A 24,576-nucleotide genomic window follows, 5' to 3' on the forward strand; every position below is an offset into this window, starting at 1 on the left:
TGGTAGCTCATTCCTCTGGGTGGCAGAGTCAGGGAAACCTGTGGCCACCTGTGCAGGACAGGAAAAGCTGCATGTATTCACAGATTCTTCATTTATATTTGCTGTTCTCAACCAAGCAGGAGAAGCAACAGGCAGGTACCACCAAGAGATCTGAACTCGCAGCGCAGATTGCTCCCATGTGACCCCATCGTCAGCCTCCCACACTCCCCCCGCACTGCCCCGGACCGCTTGCTCTGGTGGTGGCTGGGTGTCCCTGGGAGCCGTCCTCCTCACCGGGTCCATCTGCCGTGCTGTCCCTTCCCGACCACGTGGGCAGCTCTGAGCCCGCTCATTTTGTGCTTTTTTCTACAAATATCCCAAACAGCTTTTTCTTTCCAAAGTTTCTAACACATTTTAGACACATATTACTTAGTTTAGTCAATATTTTTTAATTCAAAAATTATAGAATTTCCCATATAAACAAATTTCTCCAAACAGTAGGGAGGCAGACTTCAGGTCAGTATGGGAAAGAAAACAAAACAACAACTCCAGCAGGTAGGTCTGTCTGGAGTTGGAACAGGTGGTGAGGGCTCCATCACAAGAGGTGCACGTGGCGGTAGAACTGTGACGTAGGTGGCGTTCAGTACAGGATGGGAGCCTGGGCCAGAAGTCCAGCTGAGCCTGCGGAATCTTGCATCCGGTTTCCCTGGCATCTTCAATGAGGACTCACTTCAGGAGGAACAGCATTTTCTTGATGTTCCCAGGTTTCCTTCTGCTCTGGGTGTCAGCCCGCTTGGAAGCTGCAGCTCCCAAGGGCTGGTTCTGAGTGTTGCTCTCTCTTCCCTGCCTCTCTCCTGGGGGCACAGCTCCAGGAAGGCTTTTCCGACTGGTGCTGTCAGGGCTGACCCTGGGACCACCCTGTGCTTTCTCTGCTTCCCACCCCCCCTCCACCTGCAGCCTCAGGACTCTACATCCAGAGCAGTGAGGCGCTGCACGTCATCACCAATGTGATCCACGCTAATGGGGACAGAGGCATCACTGTAGCCCAGAGCAGCCAGCTCACCCGCGTGGCTAACAACAGCATCTCCTGCAACCGCCAGAGTGGGGTCAAGGTCGAGGCCCAGTGCAAGGTAGAGCTCCGGGGCAATGGGATCTATGACAACAGAGGCCACGGCATCATCACCAAGGGTGACAGCACCGTCGTCATCGAAAATGACATCATTGGCAATCGGGGCAGCGGGCTGCAGCTGCTGCCCAGGTCTGACACTAAGGTGAGTGTGTGTGAGTGTGTGTGTGTGTGTCCCATGTGGGGCCAACACAGGGCACAGCCCTGGGAGAGCTCTCTTGCCTTCTCAGCCTGGAAGACAAAGATGGGACTTCACACAAGAGGGGACATAACTGGACCCTGAAGGGTGAATCAGAGTTACCAGCAGGAAGCTGGGGTGGGGGTGCCCCCTGAGGTATCTTCTTGGTTTCCAGGCCAAGGTCAGGGCTGTTCTAGATTTCTGCTCACAGAATAATCTCACACGGGACCTGGTATGTTGTAGGTGCTTAATGAGGAAAGAAGTCTTGCCTCGGGGCCTTTGCACACACTATTCCCTGTGGACCCAGGACACTTCCCCCTCTTTTTCTCTCTCAGTCCTACAGCTTGGCTATGGCTTTTTTCAGGAAGCCCTCCCTGAGCCCCCAGGCTGTTGAGGCACCCCTTTTCTGGACTCGAAGGTGCTTATGCCCACCCCTACCTCACAGAGCACTTCACACGGTGCTTTGTAAATGTTCCTTTGCTCTTCTGTTTCCCAATGGGACTGAGCTCTGAGCTTACTTTTTATGCAAAGCACTGTGCCAGGTGCTAGGCTTTCAAAGTTGAGCACGTCCCTGCCCGTGTGAATCATGATCCCAAGGCCTCTTCAGCTGTGTGGCTTCATGATTAGTGACTTAGGCAAGCAGTAAAGAAGTCCTTGGCTTTGAGTCTGAGCTGTGGAAGCTGTTGCCTCAGTTGGGTTTCCGTGGACCTTGGCCTCTGGCACCACCTCCCCTCTCTGCCAGGCCTTTGCACATTTTCTCTTCTTCCTGGAACATCCCTACCTTGCTCTGCACCTGATAAACTCCTATAGCTTACCCATCACCTCTTCCAGGAAGCCTTCCCTGCTCCCCCCTCCCCGTTTGCTTCGATATCCCTTCCCTGAGCTCCCATGGCTCACTGCTCACCGACCCAGCATGCTCTTACCTCCGTTTTATAACTGGTGAAATACTTACCTAGCTCCCTACCAGTGTGACAAGCTGTCTGCCTCTTCCAGGTAATAAAGAACCGGATCCATTCATTTCGGGCCTACGGCATCGCAGTGCGGGGCCGCACCAAGGCTCTGGTGCAGGAGAACATTTTCTTCCAGGGAAAAACCAACAAGACCATCTTTCAGCAGATCTCAAACAATCGAGAATGCATCATGCAAAACAACAAGTTCTTGGTCTTCAAGAAAAAGTAAGGGCCTAAACCAATTTTCTAGAACCTCAGTGAGGTCACTAGAGAAGCCAGGCCCAGTGATTCTGGCTGCCCTTGCGCCCTGCAGTCCTGCCAGCTTTCAGCTCTGGCCAGATCAAGGCCTGGGCTGAGGAGCTACACTTGACTGCCTATGAGGAAACAAGCTGTCAGAGCAAGGGGTATGTAATTTCAAATCTCAGCTCTGCCAGTTACTGGCTATGTGACCTCGGGCAAGTTCTGAGTATCTCTGAGCCTTAGTAAAATCTAGTTAGCCCTGACCAGGTGGCTCAGTTGGTTGGAGCATCGTCCTGTACACCAAACAAAAAGGTTGCGGGTTTGGTTCTCAGTCAGGGCATATACCCAGGTTGCAGGTTCGATCCCCGGTTGGGGCGTGTATAGCAGTAACCAATGGATGTTTCTTTCTCACATCAATGTTTTTTTTTCTCTCTCTTCCCCTTCCTCTGTAAAAATCAATAAAAACATATCTTTGGATGAGGATTTAAAACATATAGAGATATAGATATAGATATAGATATATAGATATATAGATATATAGATATCATACAGAATGTAGTCTTTTGAGTCTCCTCAGCCAAATGTCCCGAGATTTGCCAATGGTGTCGCATCTGTCATTCCTTCTTTTTCTTGCTCAGTTGTGATCTATTGTATGGGTATAACACATACTGGTTATCCATCAGCTGTAGTTTCTAGTTTGTGGTGATTGTAAATAAAGATTCTGTCAATTTTCACGGTTATACAGCTGGAGTGGGGAAAAGGGAAAATGAAAAAGAAAAAAAGCCACTGATCTTATCCAGATCCTTATAAAGAGGGGAGATTGGGGCTGCTAAAGGGAACTTGTCCAAGATCACATGCAGAATTGAAGGCACACGTGGAACTAGAATGCAGGACTTCTGCCCTTTAGCGTCACCAGCTTGGGAGACAAAAACTACATCTAGATGTAAACACCCGCATCCAGTGAGCTTGAGCGAAAGGTAAGATTTCAGGCATTCAGTATCCTTTTGCATCTCCAGGTCTGATACATGGCGGCTCATGAACCCACCCGCACGCCCTCACCTTGAAAACTCTCTCCGAGGCCCTTCTGCAGCCCACAGTGGGCAGAAGGTGACCGCCATGGCGACCAGGATCACGGCCCGTGTGGAAGGTGGGTACCACAGCAACCGCAGCATCTTCTGCACTATCCTGTGAGGATGGAGAGCCACAGGGCGGGGCAACTAGAGCGCTGTCCAGAGACTCTGGGAGCAACAACCACACACCATTCTCAGGCTCAGGCGGACAGTGCCAGCTGAGCTAAGAGGTGAGGCCTTCGGGATGGCAGAGCCTTCGAGTCTGAAGGCTCCGGATCCCTTTCACCACGCCCCTGGGAAGCAGGCTCCTAGGCCTCCTGGGGACTAAGGACAAGGTACCTCCAAAACCCTTCAGCTCCACCACCCTCAGTAGGAAGGCACTTGAGTGCTTCTCAAAGGAAAAAGGAACAGACTTTGGGTTTCCAGTCCCTCCAGCTCCTGTAGATTATGAAGAGTTGAGGAAAATCAGTACTGAAGCTGCAGTCAGGTTTTCTGTTTGAGTTACAGGGAGCTAACTGCATCTTACACACACCAAGCAGGCTCCCGGGGAAGAGATTCACTCCTGAGTGAGGGGAGAAATTCTAGGGAGGTGGAGACAGCTGCCCCAGGACTTCCCCTTCCTGACTCCCTCTGTCCCTCCAGGACTCCACACCCCCTCCCAGCTGCCTGCAGGGGCTGGGGGAGTTGAGTTTGGTTTCCTTAAGAACATTGTTTTATACTTAAACATGGGCCTGTGATGGAGGAGGGGCTTAGGACAGGGAGCCCCTCTTAAAAGGCTGACCTAGGGATGACAAGGGACATGTGGAGAACAGGAGGGGCTTCCTTGCAGTGGCTCAGGTGCCAGGCTGGGCAGTGCAGGGACACACAACTCCCCCTACCCGCCAGGAGCTCCCAAACTCGGGAGGACGTTAGCTTGGTGCCTGCTGCCAAGGATTCCCATCCCACAAGCACAGCCACACCAGCCGCCCCCTGCTGGGCACCAGCCTGGTGGAGGTGCAGGTGCCTAGGGCCCCTTGTCTGTGTCCGCGTTCTCACAGACAACCACCTGCCTTTGCTGGCCCTTATGTGCCTTGGCTCATGCTCTCCCCTTCCTGGCATGCCCTTCTCTCCCTCTGTCCAGGTCCCACCATTCACATGGGCTCAGACACTGCCATCTCCACAGAGCACCCCCTCCTCCAGGTGGCAGTGCTCTTCCTGCTGAGCCACTGTCCTTTCCCAGCCCCCTCTGTACGGAGCACTTTCCGCCTGGTGTTCTCCAGGTCCATCCCCGTCCCACTCACCTGCATAGGCCCCATCTCACTGTCTTTGTTCCCAGTACCCAGCCTAGGTCTGGGGTAGGGTCTGTAGCCCGAGTGGGCAGAGGAAGGCCAGTTCCCAAAGGGCTTCACTGAGCTGTACTGTGAGTGTCAAGGTTCTAGGCGGGCTCAGACCCTGCCCTGGCTGCTTGAGAAACGGGGTTGGATGCAGGAGCCTTTACCTGAACAATCCCCTCCCACTCGGTCTTTCATGCCAGGCCTTCACCAGCCTGTTGGGGTCGCTGTCGTGCACCTCACCAATGGCTTCCCAGGCTACTTCTGCCAGGCCCTCGGTGCTGCTCTCCCAGGTCCCAGGTCGGGTGGGAGGGGGCTGGAGGGAGCCAGGAGCACGGGCTTCTTGAGGACTTTAGGCACAAGAGCGCTGGCCTCTTCCATCCCCACTGTCCTTTGCACTTCTCTGGTGGCCCCAATGTGAGTCGCTGTACAAAATGCTGCCTTTATTATTTTGTAAGAAATGACTTTTCTGTGAACCAAGCGCTTATGAAAATCTCAGCAACTAAAATAAAGTTCTATATTTTAAAAGAGGGAATTTGGGGGGACTTTCCTTGGTTGGATATATGCTGGAGTTCCCAGGCAGCTGGATGCAGACTGCACCGCTCGCCTTCCCGCCTTCCCGAGGCTTCCTCTGAAGGGGATGGAATGGAATCCCAGGCCCACCCTGTCCTTCCAGGTTTGTTTCCTGGTGCATCGCTTGGGAGGTTGGGGGGGCGGGTGTTGCAGCCCTTGGGCTTTGTGAAGATCAACAGTAGCAGTCCCGGGTGTGGGCAGACCCAGGAACACATTCTCCCAACTTCAGTTACTCAGCATCTTAGTTTTTGCTATTTCCACATGTCACCAGAGGAGAAAGTTAATACTTAATATTCTTCTTTAAACCCTCTTTTTAAAGACTTTTTTTAGAAGAGTTTTAAATTTACAGAAAAAGTGAGCAGATAAGGTAGTACAGAGTTCCCATATTACCCTCCTCCCCAGGTTTCCCTCACATCTTACATTAGTGTGGTACATTTGTCAGATTAACCAATATTGAACACATTATTATTTACCAAAGTCTATGGTTTTCTCTGATTTTCTTAGTTGTTCCCTAATGTCCTTTTTCCATTCCTGGATCCTATCCAGGACACTTAACTTTGCCGAACTAAAAAGAAATGTTTGCATCACTACTTATAAATGAAAAGCTAGTGTTTTCTAATTCATACTAAAACAGACTATTAAGATATTCGCAATCCCCCGAGCAAGTAAACCTTTTGTTGAAACGTGACATTTGGGGGAATCTGTTGCTGCCCTTTAGTCTAACCCGCGTACACCTGTGTTTTGATATATCCCTGTGCCACTAAAACCACCTCCTGTTCCACCTGCAGTACATTACACACCGACTTTGGGAAGTTATTGCCCCATTTTTTAACAGAAGGGATTAAGGCCCTGAGTGGTGATGCTGGTTAAGATCCAGGAGGTGATAGTTCACTATATCAAATGTTAAGAGCGCGTAGGTAGGACAGGTGTTACCTAGGGCTTTGGTAGCAGAAAAAGGAACAGCTGAGACACACCAGGTCCTCCAAGTCACCTGGAGGCAGTAGTGGACCAGAACACCCATCCCAGCTCTTCTGTGGTTGGGGAATAACCGGGAAGTTGAGAATGCTCTGCAGTAGCCTCATTGGTTCATTGGGCAGGGCCTGCTCTCCCACACAGCTGGACACCACAGTAACAGCTGGAGAATCTGGGTAAAAGATATATAGAAGTTCTTTGTACTACTCTTTTTTAAAAATATATATATATTTTATTGATTTTTTTTTTACAGAGAGGAAGGGAGAGGGATAGAGAGTTAGAAACATCGATCAGCTGCCTCCTGCACACTCCCTACTGGGGATGTGCCCGTAACCAAGGTACATGCCCTTGACCGGAATCGAACCTGGGACCCTTGAGTCCGCAGGCTGACGCTCTATCCACTGAGCCAAACCGGTTAGGGCATCTTTGTACTACTCTTGCAATTGTTTTCTAAGTATGACATATCAAAATAAAGTTTTTAAAAGACACTAAAGGGGTCCTCTGCCAGTGTGTTGAATATATCCTCTTTGATCTCATCCCTGTTAACAATGTACAATAAGTCAGGGCCACAGGCAGAGACCTTCCCCCAGGACGTCTACAGTTAGCCAACACCTGTAGGTTAAGATTATGCCACAAACCGCAAGTCTTACTAAGGGTACGATTCTAGCCCACAGCCTCCCTTTCTTCGAAGAGGACAACAGGAGACCTTATGGCAGAACACTTGGTGAGATCAAGGTATCCACTGTGAATGTATTAGTAAACAAATGGTTTTTTAGAGCTATAAAAAAATAAATACGATTCCATTATTCTGCAAGTGTTTACCCCCGAATAGCCCTGCCAAGGAAAGAAGGTGCAGTTCATGAACTATGACTCATTCTACATACACTGCCTGCATCAGGCACTGTGCTAGCTGCTTTTAGGAGACTAGTTCAAGTTGAACAAGGACCCTCTTGAGCCTTTCAACCCACAAGACCCTTATATACAGAAATGTGCTTTTCAGCCTCTGGGAATGCACCGCCTACATTTAGTGAGGTTACACCTGTTGTCACCCAGGACGAGTACCTGCCATCCTAGACTCTTCCCTATCGATACCACTGCTCTGTGTGTGACTGAAGACAGGCTGCTTCCTCTGGGACAGAGGTTGTTCAGAGGCCTGGTTACATGCTGTGACCCAATCATTCCTGGAAATTCCAAGTGACAGCCCCTCAGAATCTAAAAAACATTCATGAAAACACATTCTACCCTATAAGCACATTAGTTCTTTTCCCAGAGGCAGATCAGGAATGCAGAGTCACATACTTGATTTTCACAACAGGTTAGATCAGGAAACACAAGAGGCATTTAGATTGCCTGCTCACACCTCTGCAGGAGACAACATATGCTACAAATGCCCACTGCCTAGGATCAGACACGAATGAGACAAACCGGAGAAGAGCATGAAAAATACACACTGTCGGCATGGCCTCGCTCCAGAAGGGGCTCTCGTAACAGCATCCCAGAGCTCGAAGAAATACAGGACCACCTGTCAAGTGAGTCACCTAAGAATCATTTCCACCATCTTCCCTGATGGATGGCCCAGCTGCTGCATAGACTTCCCCCTTTCTCATTTTCAGAGATGAATTCTGTCTTCCTTCCTTCACGGCTCCTCGCTCCCCAGCACTGGGCACCACAAACCTTAGCTGCTCCCAGAAGAGCCTTGAAGATCTGAGTCTGCGTGTTAGCCACACATCCAAGCCTCCATATCACATTCCCGTTCCTCACAGCACCCTCAGGACACTGACTTCTCCATCTCCCCCGGGGCAGACAGGCTGTTGGCAGTCAAAATCCATTCCCGTCTCCTTCAGGTATGCCTTCCTGTAACTAGAAGCTGGAGAGCTGAAACCTATTTCCAAGACTCCCTTGCTGCTAGGATTCTGGATGCAAATTAGTTCCTACATAAGCACTCACAGAAGGAAGCAACATGGAAACCAGCTTCTTGATCTTTTGGTTACTTGTGCTGACCAGCAAGGGGGTGGAAATGTGGGTATTAAAAGCATGGGTGGCTGAACTCGGGGTCCAGTCACAGCTTCATGAATTCAAGCAGTTGAGGGGCAGAGTGGTTTTTTGATGCCTGGACGGCAACCCAGCAGTGTGTTCTGAACTGAGCACTTCTGAGGGCAACCTCCTGATCCCCACTCCTGCACCCCTTTAACAACTTTACAGCTTACCCATGTATTCAGCTCCTTTCTTCTTAAGATCATGTGGTACAATTTGTTTTCTGTGAGATCTTTTGGCTCTGGCTTCCCAAGCCCCACCTCCCACATCGCCACATGTGAAACAACACAAGAACCATCTGCCATTTATAATCACAGCAACACTGAAGGAGGGAGACAAAGTCCAATATGATGGTCACTTTATGTTTTTGCTTAAGCATGACTGAGAGGCTGGCTTGTGGCTTCATACCCATGCCAGAGCAAGGCTTCTTTTCCCCCCTTTAAAAAATGAAAATGGAAATGAACAGAGGAAGTGGCTGTTATGTGGCCAAGCTTCTGTCTGGAAAGCACACCTCTACGTGAGTCTCCTCCGCTTTGACTGGCGGTCCAAGGTCTGGGCTGGAGGCAGCGGGATGCACAGCGTACCCAGTCTGTGCTCCTCCTCCCCGCCGGCTGCCAGAGACACCTTTCGCTTAGAGATCTTCAGCCTCATGGCCTTTGCTATCTCGAGCATCCTGAGGAACACACACAAAACAAACGGAGTCTCCTCAATGTCACTGCTCAGGGAGGGGGGCAGGGGAGCGGCGGACTGGTGCTCCAGGCTATGAAGACAGATCCCCAAAGTGACCCCCACGAGAGGCAGATGAGATCCCCCGAGAGACTTCAAACGGACAATTTCATTTTCATGTGTGGCCGTTAGAAAATACCTTATAGGTGATTACAACCCAGGTTCTCTATCGCTCCTGTTAATAAATTTGGTTTACTTCCTACAACCAGGATTGAACACTTGCTAGAAGTGTGCTGAAACAGCCCCTAAGTACCTTCTGATTTGCACCATCACTGCCGGTGAGAATGCAACACCGGTGGACAGCCCTCAGAATAATCCCACTATGGACTGCTAGGCCCAGGCAGGCGTTTACAGGCTCTCCTGAACATCAGGGTCCTTGGGGGTCAGATGCCCCTACAGGTTCCATCATTCGGAATCCTGGGAATTCTGCTCCTACTCAGTCTGAATCCCTTCTGAAAGGTCATCTCTGCCAACTCTTCCAGTTCAGTAAGAGCAGCCCCAGTGTGACATCCCTGCCAAACCGCGGCCCCACCACCTGGCAGCCCCTCCATCTGACTCTGAGAAAGGTCTTTTTGCTAAGATGAAATTGGGTTCTTGTAACTTCCACCCCTGGGTTCCACCCTCAGGACCATACAGAATCTCCCAGAGAAAGGTATTTGGAGACCGGAGGCTGCCTGGTTACACAGGGACAGAATGCCGTGGGAAGGCTCAGGTCTGAAGCCCAACAATTCCCCTTCTGGGTTGTGTGACCTCATCTATTACAGTCATTCATTCACTGACAACTGTCCTCTAGTCCCAAGTCTTTTCCCTACTAAATGTCCCCAGTTCTGATGGAGCCTCGTGCTTTCCGGCAGCACTAGGAATACGGCAAGGCACCCCAACGAGCTTTCTATTCTGTGTGCTCACCTTTTCTCACTGAGCTTCAGGTCCCTCTGTAACAATGTCAGGTCAATCTGGAAGTCGTTTATATGCAAGGCGAGTACAATCACATACGCAATGATCTTTGCCTTCATGGAATCGGAAATTAAGTTGCGTAAACTGCAAAATCAGTGACAATAAAAGAGACCAAAAATTAAACTCGAAGATGATTTCTCCAAAAGCAAAATAAAACCATCCAGACCCGTTCCCATAGGTACTTAATGTCTTCCCCATCTTGGGGAGAAGAAATGAATTTGAGCGACTCCTTGTCCTTCAAGGTGCCCAAGAGAACAGTGAGCCAATCCCAGTGCTCCCTCCAAGGGGGACAGAGAAGGCCACACCTACCACCCCAAGCACAGTGAGAGACCCTCACATCTGCCTGCCTGCTCAGCAGAGCTGCCAGGAAAGTAGTCACCCACACTCAGTTGCTGATGATTCTTCCAAGCACACTCAGAGCAGGAAACACGTTCCAAGCAAACTGCCGGACGGAAACCCAGGTGCATTGCTTGGGGAACCTTCCCAAAATCACCACATAGGCCTATCCTCTCCTGCAACACTGCCTTTCCACAGAACACCAGTTCTGTGGGACATTAAGAAGGGTTCCCTGAAAGGAGTGTGTCAGTGAAGTTAGTCTTTGTAGCTGGACATCCCCCGGGGAAGTGAACCTCTCCGAGGGGAGGAGGGCACGTGCTGTATAGTGTTTCCTAAACCTGCTTGACCCCAGGACCACCCCAAATGGCAGTGCTCTCCTCAGCACAGTAGCTCTGTGGATGTGGCCTTCCCCAAGCTCCTACTCCCCACTCTCCTCACCCCCCCAATCTGCTCTCTCCTTTACTGGCAGAAGCCAATAGGTCACCCCCTGACCTGCCATTGTTGTAGGTCACGCAGGTGAAGTGCTTCAGCAGTTTGGTGGTGATGATGTGTGGAACTCCAGGTCCCAGGGCACCTACAACACAAAGGAGTTGGATCATTTTCTGTCAGGACCTTCAGGCCACATGTCCTCCATGAGCTGGGAGAAGAAGCCAACAATTCGCCAGTGTCACTAACAAAGCCATGTGGCAAGAGAAGCAGGGCCCCCAAAACAAAATGGCCACCTTCCAATGAAAATATGCTCCTGTCAAATGAAACTGCCGAAGAGACCTTTGTGAAGGGGCGACAACAAGAAAGAAAAATGAGGCCTAAAGACACAGAATTCATAAAATGTAAACAAAGTAGATGGTAGGGAAAGCCCAGGGAGAGGGAAAGCAGGGGAGATTGGAACGTGAACATAAGAATTAACCAAGTACCGAAAAACAGACTCTCCAATGCCCAATCACAGAAATAAAACTGCACATACCTTGTACCTAAAACCCCAGGTGCCTCCCGCTGCCTTTCCTACTCTGGATGGATGGATGGATGTGGCAGCCATGGCTCTAGCTGTAGGGGACACTGGGGTTACAGGTACATTTCTCTCCTCTCCCAGTCAGAAATAAGCTGACACAACACAAACTAGTCATAAGCCTTCATGAGCAAGGCCAACTTTTCACCCTCTTTGATGTTTGTCTAACAGTCCCTTATAATTTCACTTGATACTATAGTATATTTTGCCTCATGCAGAACAGAAGTGAATGTCAGTTCTGAACAATCACATAACCTATCCTGTCCCCATGTGGAGATGAAGAGCCTGCAGAGTCCTCTCAGCATGTCAGTCATACCAATAGGAACACTGTGACACCGTTAAAAATAAACACCTGACCCACATTCCCATTTTCTTCTGGTCTAAGAATTATAGGCAAATAACGAACTGGAAATAACTAAAATCAAATGTCTAACGTGGACTCACTTTTCCGCTTAATCACTTTCTGTGCTCGAAACTTGATGAGTGTGTCCAGAAACCATATGCATCGGGCCTGGCGGTCTCGGCTCTCCTCACTTGATGGCAAAGACTTCAACGCTTCTATGACAAAGGAGCAGTGGCTAAAACAAGGGAGGGGAAGGGGAGAATGTGTGCTGTAAGACGGGCTCTGTCAGGAGCCATTCACCCCTCACACCTGGTACCCCTCACATATACTCTCAGGCCAGCACTTGGGCTCCCCAGAGACAATCAAGGCCAAGCATAACATTGGGGGATACAGTCCATCTCGAGCTCCCAGCCCAACTATAAGGCTTCGCCACCCTCTGTGCAGCCACAGGTTCCATGCACTCAGAGGCCAACTCTCTCCCTTGGATGCCATCCACAGCCTTGGGACTACCGGTCTAGAAGCCCAAACATTCTCGAAAACACTGGCTCGTTCATGTTCAAATGCTGAACACACAGTGATCCTCAATGACTGATACCAAAGGGCTTCTTCATGTCTGACTACTGCTGTGTCCCAACATTACTCCCTCAGACACTCCATCCGCCCAAGTCAGAATACCTGTTCTCTTCGATCATCTTCAGGATTTCTTCTGATGTGACATTCCTGAAAGCTTCAGATGGGCTCCGAAGAGCTTCGTACTCCGCAGGGGAAAGAACCAGTTACTGGTCAAGAGCACAATCTGACCAAGATGGAAACATCTAACGAGCTAGATCATCTTCTAGAGGCCTCATTTTAGAGGTGGGAAAGCTGAGGCTCAGAGAGGGGAAGATCACACAGCACTTGGGGCAGAGTTCAGGGACTCAGCTCTCCAGGCTCCCAGCCCAGACCTCAATCCCTGTCTGGGCTTTCCTGCCTTCTCATCACACAGCCACTGTAAGCATTTTCCATCTCATTGGACCCACAAGTAGGGAATTTTACATTTCAGTCCTTCCTTTTACAAAACCAGTCTGCCCTAGACTTTGGGCATTGGCTGACTTAAAGTCATATTTGGACTATTCAGAGTGATCCCCACAGGGCTGAGCTGTGGATGTTTGGCATTTTGCTGAGGAATGGGTCTGAATCCCAGGGGCTGAGAATTTGGCTTGGAGCAGGACCCTCAGCTAGTCAGGAAGCATAGCTGACTTCCCAGCAACAGCACTGGGCAACTGCAAAGGTCAGGATGTAGCTTCTGTGAGTGACATGGGACCACTGACCCCCCAGAGAGCCTGGCTGTGCCATCACGTGTGCACACTCTAACTTGTGAAATAAGGTAGCATTTCCACCAGAAGAAGGATACGGTCTTCAAATTTATACACGTCTTCAGGCTTGGCTGCATCCGCGTGGCAGGGAGGAAGGCAGAGGGAGTCGTCTTGCAAGTTATCGTGGAGGGCATCATTGACCAGAGCTTTTCAATAAAGGAAGAGTCAGTGTGAGTATCACCCAGTTAAGCATCAGATTCCCCAACACGCTCTGCAACCTGTGCACAAAGGATCATAACCAGCCCAGAAACCTCTAATCTGAATGCTCCCGCCAATGAGGCCAGATCTCCCATCAGGCTGACAGCTCCAGCACCACGATGTCCACTCATGACACAAACCGAACTGGGCCCTAGAGAAGGTGCATCCATGTGGTATCCCCTCAAGTAACTTGCAGGACAGTCAGGAGAGAGGTGAGCTAACATTTATAATACAACGTGAGAAACTAAAAGTGAGGGATAGTAAAACAATAGCCTTTGATGGCTTAACTTCCAGAAAATATCTCTACATATTATTTTAAAAAGTCAAATTCTAAAACTGTAACTACCACACAGAAATAACCATGTAAAAATTAAGTATGTATATAGACAAAGACAGAGAGGAAAACAGGAAAATTGTAACAGTTATTCTGGTAGAATGATGAGAAAATAGGTGAATTATTTTTCTTTTTAAATGTCCTTAAATAGCTGAAAGTAAACTGAACAAAAATATTCAAAAATTTACTTAGACGTTAAAATATGTCTTTGAATGAACAGAGGGACATATTTCTGTATTCCTGGATGAGAAAATAGAATATTGTAAAGATGTTGATTCTCCCCATATTAATCCCAACTGTATTTTGAAGGAACTTGACAAAAGAATCTTTAAGATTGCCTGGAAGAAAAAGCCTGCTCCAGCAACTAAGACATTTGTGAAAAATAAGGAGGTGGGGGAGGATGAATTTGCCCTGTCAGACAATAAACAGATGAGGAGGCCACTATAATCGAGAGCCCGCTGGAATGCTGGGACAAAACACAACTCAGAATGTGGCAAATGATAAACTTGACTTTTAATTTAGGGCATGGTGGCGGCAGGCGGAGGGCTGGCAGCAGGGAGCTCGATGCTTCCATAGCTCCGGGAGCGTTGCAGGCGAACAGCCTTAAATTCTCTTTTGCAAAGAAAGGATGGAGTTGGGGATTAGCTAATCATTTGGAAAACATAAAATTAGGTCTGTACCATATGCCCAAAAAAGTATTCTTCATTAAGCTTTAGACGCAAAAATAAAATTATGAAAGTATGAACAAAAACATGGAAAATATTTCCATTATTATAGGGTATGGAAAGATTTCCCCAAAATTACTGAAATTCCATTTTAATAGAAAAACTGCTCTTATGTAAACTTTCTCTTATGTTCGTATAATGTATTTGAACAATAAATATATTTTTTAAATAATACAATTATAGCCGAAACCGGTTTGGCTCAGTGGATAGAGCGTCGGCCTGCGGACTGAAAGGTACCAGGTTCGATTCCGGTCAAGGGCATGTACCTGGGTTGCGGGCACATCCCCGGTGGGAGATGTGCAGGAGGCAGCTGATCGGTGTTTCTCTCTCATCGATGTTTCTAACTCTCTATCTCTCTCCCTTCCTCTCTGTAAAAAATCAATAAAATATATTTTAAAAAAAAAATAATAATACAATTATATATTCAAGCTTCTAAGGAATTTAGTAGGAAAAAAACCCACTGACCCCAAAGTGAAACACTGTCTCCAGAGGCTCAGTTCACCATCACACCAGCCTCACTGATCAATACAGACTTGAAGCCCTCTCTCTCCTCTGTGCCCTGCAGGCTGTAACCCCGGCACCAAGGAAGAGTGTGCACATACCCATTCCCTGGCCTGTCTCCTCTCCAGGACTGTGAGCTCACTGAGAGCCGGCCACGTCAGATGTTTCTTAGTACCTCCTGAGTTGGTTCCCGCAATGGCCCTCAGCGAGAGACAGGAAGAAACCCAGCCCTAACCCCCATCATTTCCATCTACTGGGGCGGGGAAAAGATCTCAAGAGAAGAGAAAACTGTCTCTGTGAGCAGATTCTTACCCCAAGTTCCAGATACTTACCGGTCACACCCTTTGTATCAATAATACTCTCTGCGGCTTTAGCTACTGCACGATTCAAAGATTCATTGCCAACTCTGTTCATTCTCCTGGAGTTCAGAGCCCGCTTCTGTTTGGTGGTACCGAAGGCTTCAATGCAAGAGTCCATCTGTGCAAGAGACAAATTTGATCATTGGGGTCAGGCTAGGCACTGCTCCTCCTAGCTATGTGACTATTGGAAACTGTCAGCCTCTCTGAGTCTATAAATTGGGCTGAATTATAGCTGTTATAAGAATCAAATGATATCAACAGATCTGAAGAACTTGCTTTGTACTAGTAAATAGGAATGGGCCATATACAAATCAACAGCCTTCATCTGTAAAATGTAAAGACTTGCCCTGGCCAGTGTGGCTCAGTTGGTTGAGCACCGCCCCATGCACCATGCACTGAAAGGTCACTGGTTTGATGCCCAGTCAGGGCACATATTCAGGTTGTGGGTTCTATTCCTAGTTGGGCTTTGTACTGAAGGCAGCCAATTGATGTTTCTCTTTCACATCAATGTTTCTCTCTCTTTCTCTCCTTTCCTCTCTAAAATTCAATAAAAAAATATATATATATATTTTTTAATGTAAAGACTTGACTAGAATTAGGGTTGATAAATCTGTGGCATGCAGTTTAACATTTTTCCAACCCTACACCCATAACAGCTATTGCTAACAGCACTCACTCTTTCCCTCTGAGCCAGAAGATAGCCTCACACCCCTTCTCAATACAGTGCTCCAGGCAGCACTGCAGATGCAATCAATTTGCCATCTTGGGGTGAGATGAGCTTTTTAGGAACATTCTACATTGAAAATCCTAAAGTTTACTTTGTATTAATATGAAAATATCCAGGCTACAACCAATATTCTCTAAAACTTGTATTAAATCTTAAAAAACATGTGTTATGCTACACCTCTATCAGCCTAGAGAACCAGTTCAAAACATTGGTACAGAGCTTTGTAGAGCTGCCCCATACAGGTGGACTGCTCCCTATGAGGCTGATGAGGCTTGTGCAGGTATAAAACTGTCCAGACAACCCCAGAATGAATGAGCTGGGAGCAGCGAGGGAACACTGTTCAACCAGCTCATTTTACTGATGGAGAAATCCTTATCGAGGGCCTAGAAGGAACTTGCTAACGTCCCACGTCTCAGTTCCATCACACTTACCTTATCTCTAAAAGTTTTGCTCTCACTCTCTGGTGTCAATTCACTCTCCACTGATTCATCTATCAAAACACAAAACAAACAAAAACAGGGGGGAAAAGCAAACTGAAAGGCCTACAGATAGCAATAGTGCTTGGTATTCATTTGTTTAACAGTTCATCTAAGAAAAACAGATTTCTTTACTCCAGGACTTCCCAGAGCTTAACATGAGTGTATACTGAACATTTAGTATATAGCTTTAGTATACTGAGGAAATTTGGAGAATTAAGGAGTCAAATGAAGGGGCCATTTGGTCCAGCCTCTTCAATAAGGAAAAATTAGACCTCCAAATTAAATGGCTTGCCCCAGGTCAATATGCTGGATAATAAACCAATATTTACAATTTCTTACTTACAAAATAAAGATTTGTTTAATCAACAAGTTAATGAATAACTTTCTTCGTGTCTTTAAAAGAAGAGCATTTGGATATTTTAAATATAGTTACAGTTGTTTGCAAAGCAAGGAATTCTTAACCTAGAGACTATGGCCCCCTAGGAAACTCACAGATGGGCTTTGGAAATCAAGAGCATCATCCAAAAAGTTGCCGGCTCAATTCCGGTCAGGGCACATACCTAGATTGCAGGTTCAATCCCCAACTGGGGCACGTGTGTTTGGCAACCAATCAATGTATCTCTCTCCCCCTCGCTCCCTTCTCTCCTTCCCTTCCACTCTCTCTAAAAATCAATGGAAAAAATATCCTCCAATAAGGATAACCAAAAACTTGTTCAAATAAAAAACAAAACGAACAGAAAGGCACCCTTTTAAAAATAACTATAAAATGTGTTTTAAAATAAAAAACTCAAACCAACGCATCCAGCAAACCTAAAGCATGCAGCATTTCTTTGAGCCCTGATTGGGACCTACCTGAAAACAGTGGCTGCATGTTGAATAATTCAGCATCATATACTTCCATTTGGCCAGAGGTCTTGTTCAAAATTCCCACAAAGTGTCTGAGTAAAGAAGGAATAATACCAGTGACAATGGGTTATTCAAATGGTATTGTTTATACAACTTCCCTTTTCCTGCTTAAAAGTTCTCAACATTCTTTCTGCCCCAGTACACCTGAGGAATGCACCACTTGCTCAGAAGAAACAATAATCCCCTGAGCAGCCATTCTCTGCATGGGGAGGGTTCATGATGTGGTTCTGGGGGGAAAAAGCGACAGGTGATTCTGGTAGCTGAACACATTTGGGCCCACTGCTGCAGTGGCAAGCCCTTTTGGTATGTAAGAATGCAGAATTACACTAGAATTTACAGCACACATAAATTTTATGGAGGCAAAGACAAGTAAAGCCTTGGTGACTGTGGGAAGCAGACCAGTCTGAACTAGAGAATCTTTGTAAAGGGATGATGCAGTGTTAACAGTTTTAAGCGTATACTCATTAACCTGACTTCTACCAGGGTGGTTCAGTGGGGCTCTGAAAGGGCCTTGTTTGTGACTTACTGCTGTGTACCGTCAAATACCTAGATTGCAGGTTCAATCCCCAATTGGGGCACGTGTGGGAGGCAACCAATGTGCTTTATGCCAGTCCCAGCCAGTTATAAACTGTTCAGGCTGGGCAATCTTCACTGTAGGGGAGTGGGGGGCATGGGGCAGGGAGAGATTTGGGATCAATGAAGGGCAAAGTTGCCCAAAGTCAGCCAATCAGCAGCAGGCAGTGCTAGACAGAAACCCCAGAGCCTTTGACACTGCCAAATCCTTTCCCTATAGTTAGTCCTAAAGCAAATTTTTGGCAATAATCATCATACACTCCATATTAGCTAAGACAGCTGCCTTTTGGAAACAAGATTATAAATACGTCCTGGGGAAGTAATGTACAGTATGGTGACTGTAGTTAATACTGTATTATATATTTGAAAGTTAAGAGAATAAATCTTAAAAGTTCTCATCACAAGAAAAAAAATTTGTAACTATGTGTGGTGAATGGATGTTAACTAGACTTATTTAAGTGACCATTTCATTATATATATATCTAATCATTATGTTGTATACCTGAAACTAATATGTCAATTATATCATAATTTTTTTAAAAAAATTTAAGAATACTACAAATAAATGAGGTTTTTAGGAAATTCAACAAATGCAAGTCAACTTTCTTTTCAAGAACGGCTACATAAAAAAAAACAAATAAATAAATAAATAAAAGAACGTCTACATGCTGGTGTGAGGGCCCCTGGGTCTGGGAACACAGAAACTTGGTAAACCTCTCTAGACCTCCCACTGCCCTTAAAGGCTGAGAACCGCAGTGCCAGGGCCACTGTCACTCCTCTCCCCTTCCAGCTGCCCCGTCCCCCGTCCCTACCTGCACAGAGTGTTGCATTTGAGTGCTCCAGTCCCAAAATTGGTTCCCACGTAGGAAAGTCTGTCTGTTTCAGCTGCCTAAAATGCAGAGAGAAGCTCCATTACAACCAATGTTGAAAGGTATTAAGCATCTTACCTCTTTCCCACATTTGCCAAAAGCTTTAGAGTCCAAACAGTGGATTAGAACTAGAGACGCTCTGAGAGACGATCGAGCCCACCATCGCTCAGTAAATCTGGGTGCCCGTGAGGGAAAGACAAGAGGACTCTAGGAAAGGAAGCCCCAGGCAGTGCTGGTTTCTAGTTGGTCTGAAAAGTTCTTGGGGAATCTGCACCACAGGACTTGGGAGAGAGGCCTTGGGCACCCCTCACTCACAGACATGCAAGCAAATGATCCTGCAGGCAACCTCCAGGGTTGGAAGTCCAAGCCCTTCTTAAACCTATTTGCCCACCTCCCCCACGATTGCTCCTTATATGCTCTTACTAGGAGGACCATGGAAATGGCCGATTCACTCCTCAAATACAGCCAAGCTTTGCTGTTTCTCTATGTTCGTCTTGTTATCCTCTTCACCTGGAATACTAAGCCTCAGCTGTCAAACCCTCCTCCATCCTTCAGAGCTCAGCTCCACGTACCCTCCCAGGAAGACATTCTGGCCAGCAGAGACTTAGACTCTGCCTTGTACCTTCCCTCCCTCGGGCCCTGAGCTTTGTCTACTTGCATGAGTGCCCCTTGCATCCAGTTCTCACCTCTGTAGAGTTCTCTATACCATGCGTGGTAAAATCTCAAAGAACTCTCTAGAGCAGTGGTTCTCAACCCAAGGAAATCCCCCTTCCAGGGGCATCTGGGAATGTCTGACATTCTGGTTGTCACAACTACAAGGTGCTATTGACATACAGTGGGTAGAGGCCAGGGAAGTTACTAAACATCCTGTGATGCACAGGGCTGCCCCCACAACAAAGAATTGCCTGGGTCAAAATGTCAATATCGCCAGGGTTGAGAAACCCACAGAGTGGGGCCAGTTCTGATTTAGCTGTTTCCCTAGCAGCTTAGGGCACAGGGCCACAGAAGGTGCTCAATAAATGCTGCTGAATGAACTTACGAATGAAAGGCCATCAGTTCACCAAAAGTACGAAACTGAATGGAGCCTGTCCCCACACCCCAACCTGCTGAGGCTCAGAAGAGTTCTTTAAAGGCACCGTTGCTATCTCCCCCCTTTCTCCTCTCACTCACTCCCACATCCACCACACCCAGGAGGCCTACGGAGGCCTGCAGAGTGGAGGCAACTGGCCACTGCAGCACTCACCAGGATCCGCTGGCTCTTCTTCCTGGGATTGGTGGAGTCCTTGTTCTTGTACAAGCTGAAGCGCATGTTATCTGGATTCTGCAGCTTCCCATTGGAGAACTGAACTGTAAGGTCACAGCCCAAAATGAGATGCGATCAGAAAGAACCACGCTGCAGAATGGGGAGGAGGAACTGGGCTGTGCGTGGGAAGGAGTGATGGGAGGGTGAGGATGGCAAGGTCCCGACCGGAAGTGGGACTGAAGGAGCCCCTGGTCCACGGGGGAGAGGGGGTGAGGAGGTGAGGGGAGTGTGGAGGGGTTGCGACATGAGGGAATAACTAGGGGAAGGGGCAGACTGAGGCGGCCTCGTCCAGACCTAGAGAAACAGAGGGTATCCCTGCCCAGTGGAGATGAGGAAATGGAGCAGTTCTAAGACCTGGTGAATGAGAGCATGGCAAAATCCTGGGTAAATCCCTTGGGGAGGGCGTTGACTGGGATGTCCTCATCCAGGTATAAGGTGGAAACAGAAAGATGGTGGGATGACGGAGGAGCTCTGGCCGACACCCAGGTAGCGGGGGACACTAGGGCGGGTGATGGGGGGCAGGGGATGGAGGAAAGGGGATGGGGGTTTGGGGGAAGAGTCTTGGCCCAGCTGGGAAAGGGGCCGGCGGGAGGGCTCTGAAGGTACCGAGACGGAAAGGGGAGTCATGGGGGGCTCTGCTCCAGCTCCGCAGTCTTTACCCAGGACAGCTCTCTGGCTTTCGTCGGGCTCCCCACAGTACAGCCACTTCGCGCTCGGCAACACCTCCGCCGCCATGGCCCCTCTCCGGTCGCCAAGCCCAGGAATTAAAGCCACTAGCGCGTTTGTCACACGCGGGAGGCAGCGCGGTGGGCCGGAAGAGGCGGGACGTCGCCGGCCGCGTGGCCCCGCCCCCACAAGGCCCCGCCCCCTCCGCGCTCTGGCTCTGAACGGGGCGGGGCGCCATTCCCGCCCCGCCCATCATTCGCCCCGCCCCTCAGCGCGAAGAGGCGTGGTGTCCACTTAGTGCATCGCCCTAGCCTTGGCCTGCCTCTCCGAGGCGCTACACCTGATGGACCCAACATCCGCCTGCACCTTTAAGAGTTGTGGGGGACAAGGGTCCGACACTCCTAAAGTCTTGCAGCTTTTACCCAATAGTCATGTGGGGTTTCTTCTTGCTCAGCACGGACTAGATAGGGTATGATCTACCTCTCCTATGGTGACAAGTATATCTTACCAAAACCTGAAAGGCCAAGTTCAGATTTCGAATTCTCTGACAGGCACACCTTGAGCCCCAACTAAATGTGGCAGCTGGCAGACAGCAGTTGCTCTCCAGGGCCTCCACGCACACCTGTGGACATCCGTCCGTAAATCCAAGCTTCGTCCACAATGGTGCAAACAGCTCCCAGTCATGGTCATTCCTCAGGCCTAGGCATGCATACATCTGAGGCCCAATCAACCCTTCAAGGATGGACCCAGGGAAGGGCCTACCAGACTCAAAGTTTTTAGAGAGAGGGAAAGACAGAGAGAAATATCAATGTGAGGGAAATATCGTGCCCTTGACAGGCCTTGACAGGAATCGAACCTAGGATCCTTTGGTCTGCAGGCCAATGCTCTATCCACTGAGCCAAACCGGCTGGTTCATTTTAAGCAAATAGAAATGCAACTGATTTCTGTGTGTTGAGTTTGTAGCCTGGTACTTGCTGAATTTTATTAGTTCCAACAGATTTTTGTAAAATCTTTAGGGTTTTCTAAATATAGGATCCTATCATGTGCAGATATTACTTCTTTCTTTCCAATTTGGATGCCTTTTATTCTCTTTCTTGACCAACTGCTCTAGCTAGAAATTCTGTTAAATAGAAGTTGTGGGAATGGGCATCCTTTAAAAAAATATTTATAATTTTATTGATTTCAGAGAGGAAGGGAGAGGGAGAGATAGAAACATCATGTTGAGAATCATTGATCAGCTGCCTCTTGCACACCCCTTATTAGGGATCTACCCACAACCTGGGCATGTGCCCTTGACCGGAATCAAACCTGAGACCCTTCAGTCCACAGGCCAATGTTCTATCCACTGAGCCAAACAAGCCAGGGCTGAAAGTGGGCATCCTTTTCTTGTTTCTGATCTTAATGGAAAGATATAATATAACATTATATAATATTATATAATATAATATTTGCACACCTATATTTGCTATGGATTTTCATATATAGTTTTTTTTTAGGTGGAGGTAGATTCCTTCTATTCCTTGTTTGTTGTGTGGTGTTTTTTTTAAGGGTTTTGAATTTTGTCAAATACTGTCTGCATTAATTGAGATGATCATGGGTTTTTTCCCCCTTCATTCTTTTAACGTGGTATATCAATCAATTTTTAAAAAAATGTTTTTATTGACTTCAGAGAGGGAGAGGGAGAGATAGAAATATCAATGATGAAAGAAAATCATTGAACAGCTGTCTTCTGCACACCTCCACTGGGGACTGAGCCTACAACCCAGGAATGAAACAGTGACCTCTTGGTTCATAGGTCAATGCTCAACCACTGAACCACACCGCTGGGCTCGATCAATTTTTATGTATTGAACTATCCTTGCACTCCAGGGATAAATCCTACTTTGTCATTAGTAATGAAGGAGCCATAAAATGCATATATTATTTTTTTGGTAATCCTCTGTTGATGCACATTCAGCTTTTTCTTTTTTCTTCTTCTATTAACAAAGCTGTGATCAACAACCTCCTATATATTTTCCCACATTTGTGTATTTCACCTAGGTTAATTTGTGCATTTCAGAATACATTTCTAGAAAGTTATTCCAGTTAGGAGAGAATGAATTCATATTTAAAATTTTGATAGATACTATCAAGTTATCTTCAAAGGCAGTGTCATTGGTACTTCCATCAACAATATAGGAGAGGGCCTATAGTATTCCTAAGTACTGAATATACAAATCTTTGCTAGGTTGTAAATTTGGGATAATGTCTAGCTCACAGCATTTTTGTAAGGGTCACATGTGAAAAGAACTCACACCACCCGGCTTATTGTCAGCATTCCATTTTTTTTTTTTTTTTTTTTTTTTTTTTTTTTTTGTCCTTTGAGGCATTTTATTTCCACATATGTATCACATCCCTAGAAAAAGAATCCCAGGATTTTCCCTCCTGTGTGTTTTCACCTTGCTTCTTCATGGTCCATGATGCCTGCTGAGGTTGTCAGTACAATGAAACCAAATTGACGGGACGGAAGCAAGTTGTTCTGCCATTTTTCTAGATCTTTTAGTTGCACATCAAATCTGGGGCTGATTACTCCACACTTGTTCAACCTGCCTGTGAGGTTCACAACAATTTTCCCAGCTCTGTGGTCATCAATAATTTCAAATTCGCCAATGTAACCATGCTTCATCATCACGGTCAGAAACCGGACGATGACTTTGGAGCACGGCCTGATGAGAACCTGGCGCTTGCCTCTCTTTTCGGCATTATTGATACTCTTCAGAGCATCAGCCAGGACATTCATGCGCACCATTATGGCGGCAAGGACCGATGGCGGAAAGAGCTGTCAGCATTCCTTTATCTTTTTCTTTTACTGCCCAATGTGGCAATAAAATATCTGTAAGGGCTATACAATGTCAGGGAATCTTAGAGAACAGAATTGACCATCAGACTTCATTGAAGCTTTAAAGAAAGAAACCCCAAATGGTAATACTTCCAACCTATAACGTCTGTACGGATGCACCTGCTCTAATAATATTTCAGTGTTAAGTTCTGAGGCAGTGAGATATTTAAAAGTGTACACCTTCCCTTCCTCTAGAAACCCGAGGTGTTCCCCAGCCTGCCCTTGTCTTTGGATCCAAGCCGAGCTCCCGGACAGGAGCTCCCTGTCCAGTCTCCCTTCAGGGCTCGGACCCTCCCTCGGAGGGTGCACCTGGGATCTCGGGAGCTTGCTCTGTTCTGACAGCGTCCCACGAAAGTACGCTACCATTCCACGTGTCTAATTTTGTTGTTTTTTTGGAGGAAGTTGGTTTTGGAGATTGTAGGCTTCTATGACCTACGGCACGAAATGTGAAGCATGTGTGAGTATGAAGCCCAGCCCCTCAGTCCTCCGGCGCCAGAGCTGCGAGAAGCCACCCCCCTCACCCCCTCGCACTGGACTTGGGGCGCTGTCGGGCCCAACTGCGATAGCGTTGGTTCAACGTTTGCAGCCTGGATTTCGGCTAATTCAACCTAAACACTTTCTTGGAATTTTATTTTTTCTAAAGTCTACGACGTGAGAAATTACTTTTAAACGGTGTGTGTGTGGCTCCGGCGAAGCGCACTCTCCTCCAACAGGGAGCCGGCTGGTCCTGGAAGGGCCGGCGCTGGGGGAGTGGCAAAATCCTTCAGGCCCCGCGAAAGGTGGAACAAACCTTCGGCAGTCGCGATTGTGATTGGTGGATCGAGACAGAACGCCCTCTCGCCTCAACCACAATGGGTCTTGATTGGTTGTGACACACATTAGCTTTTCTATAGCCAAACCTAAAGC

General features: G+C 47.6%; 2 protein-coding genes and 1 pseudogene across 5 annotated transcripts in view; 1 reads left to right on the plus strand and 2 right to left on the minus strand.

Moving 5' to 3' along the window:
* Nucleotides 1-5,383, plus strand: part of FBXO10 (F-box protein 10) — a 30,600-nt gene extending 25,217 nt beyond the window's left edge. For all 3 annotated transcript variants that reach the window (XM_006103215.3, XM_006103216.3, XM_023744543.1), the window contains 3 exons: nt 937-1,250; nt 2,277-2,458; nt 3,490-5,383. In XM_006103215.3, the coding sequence (XP_006103277.1) occupies nt 937-1,250; nt 2,277-2,458; nt 3,490-3,664 (671 nt within the window). In that variant the 3' untranslated portion in view covers nt 3,665-5,383. The remainder of the gene's footprint in view (nt 1-936; nt 1,251-2,276; nt 2,459-3,489) is intronic.
* Nucleotides 5,384-8,724: 3,341 nt separating this feature from the next.
* POLR1E (RNA polymerase I subunit E) lies at nt 8,725-20,944 on the minus strand. The gene is made up of 12 exons (XM_006103217.2): nt 20,786-20,944; nt 20,067-20,170; nt 18,767-18,843; nt 17,328-17,413; nt 16,428-16,486; nt 15,243-15,387; nt 13,191-13,298; nt 12,473-12,569; nt 11,899-12,032; nt 10,941-11,022; nt 10,065-10,196; nt 8,725-9,105 (listed from the first exon to the last, which is right to left on the minus strand). Exons 1-12 carry the CDS (start codon nt 20,859-20,861, stop codon nt 8,946-8,948), a joined length of 1,260 nt encoding a protein of 419 aa, XP_006103279.1. The 5' UTR covers nt 20,862-20,944; the 3' UTR covers nt 8,725-8,945.
* Nucleotides 20,945-23,113: 2,169 nt separating this feature from the next.
* Nucleotides 23,114-23,627, minus strand: LOC102426233 (annotated as a pseudogene). Its single transcript, XR_001345489.2, has one exon. The product of XR_001345489.2 is annotated as a 40S ribosomal protein S15a pseudogene (transcript).
* Nucleotides 23,628-24,576: the final 949 nt, after the last annotated feature.

Source organism: Myotis lucifugus, unplaced genomic scaffold (assembly GCF_000147115.1).
Source record: "Myotis lucifugus unplaced genomic scaffold, Myoluc2.0 scaffold_472, whole genome shotgun sequence".
Lineage (NCBI taxonomy): Eukaryota > Metazoa > Chordata > Mammalia > Chiroptera > Vespertilionidae > Myotis > Myotis lucifugus.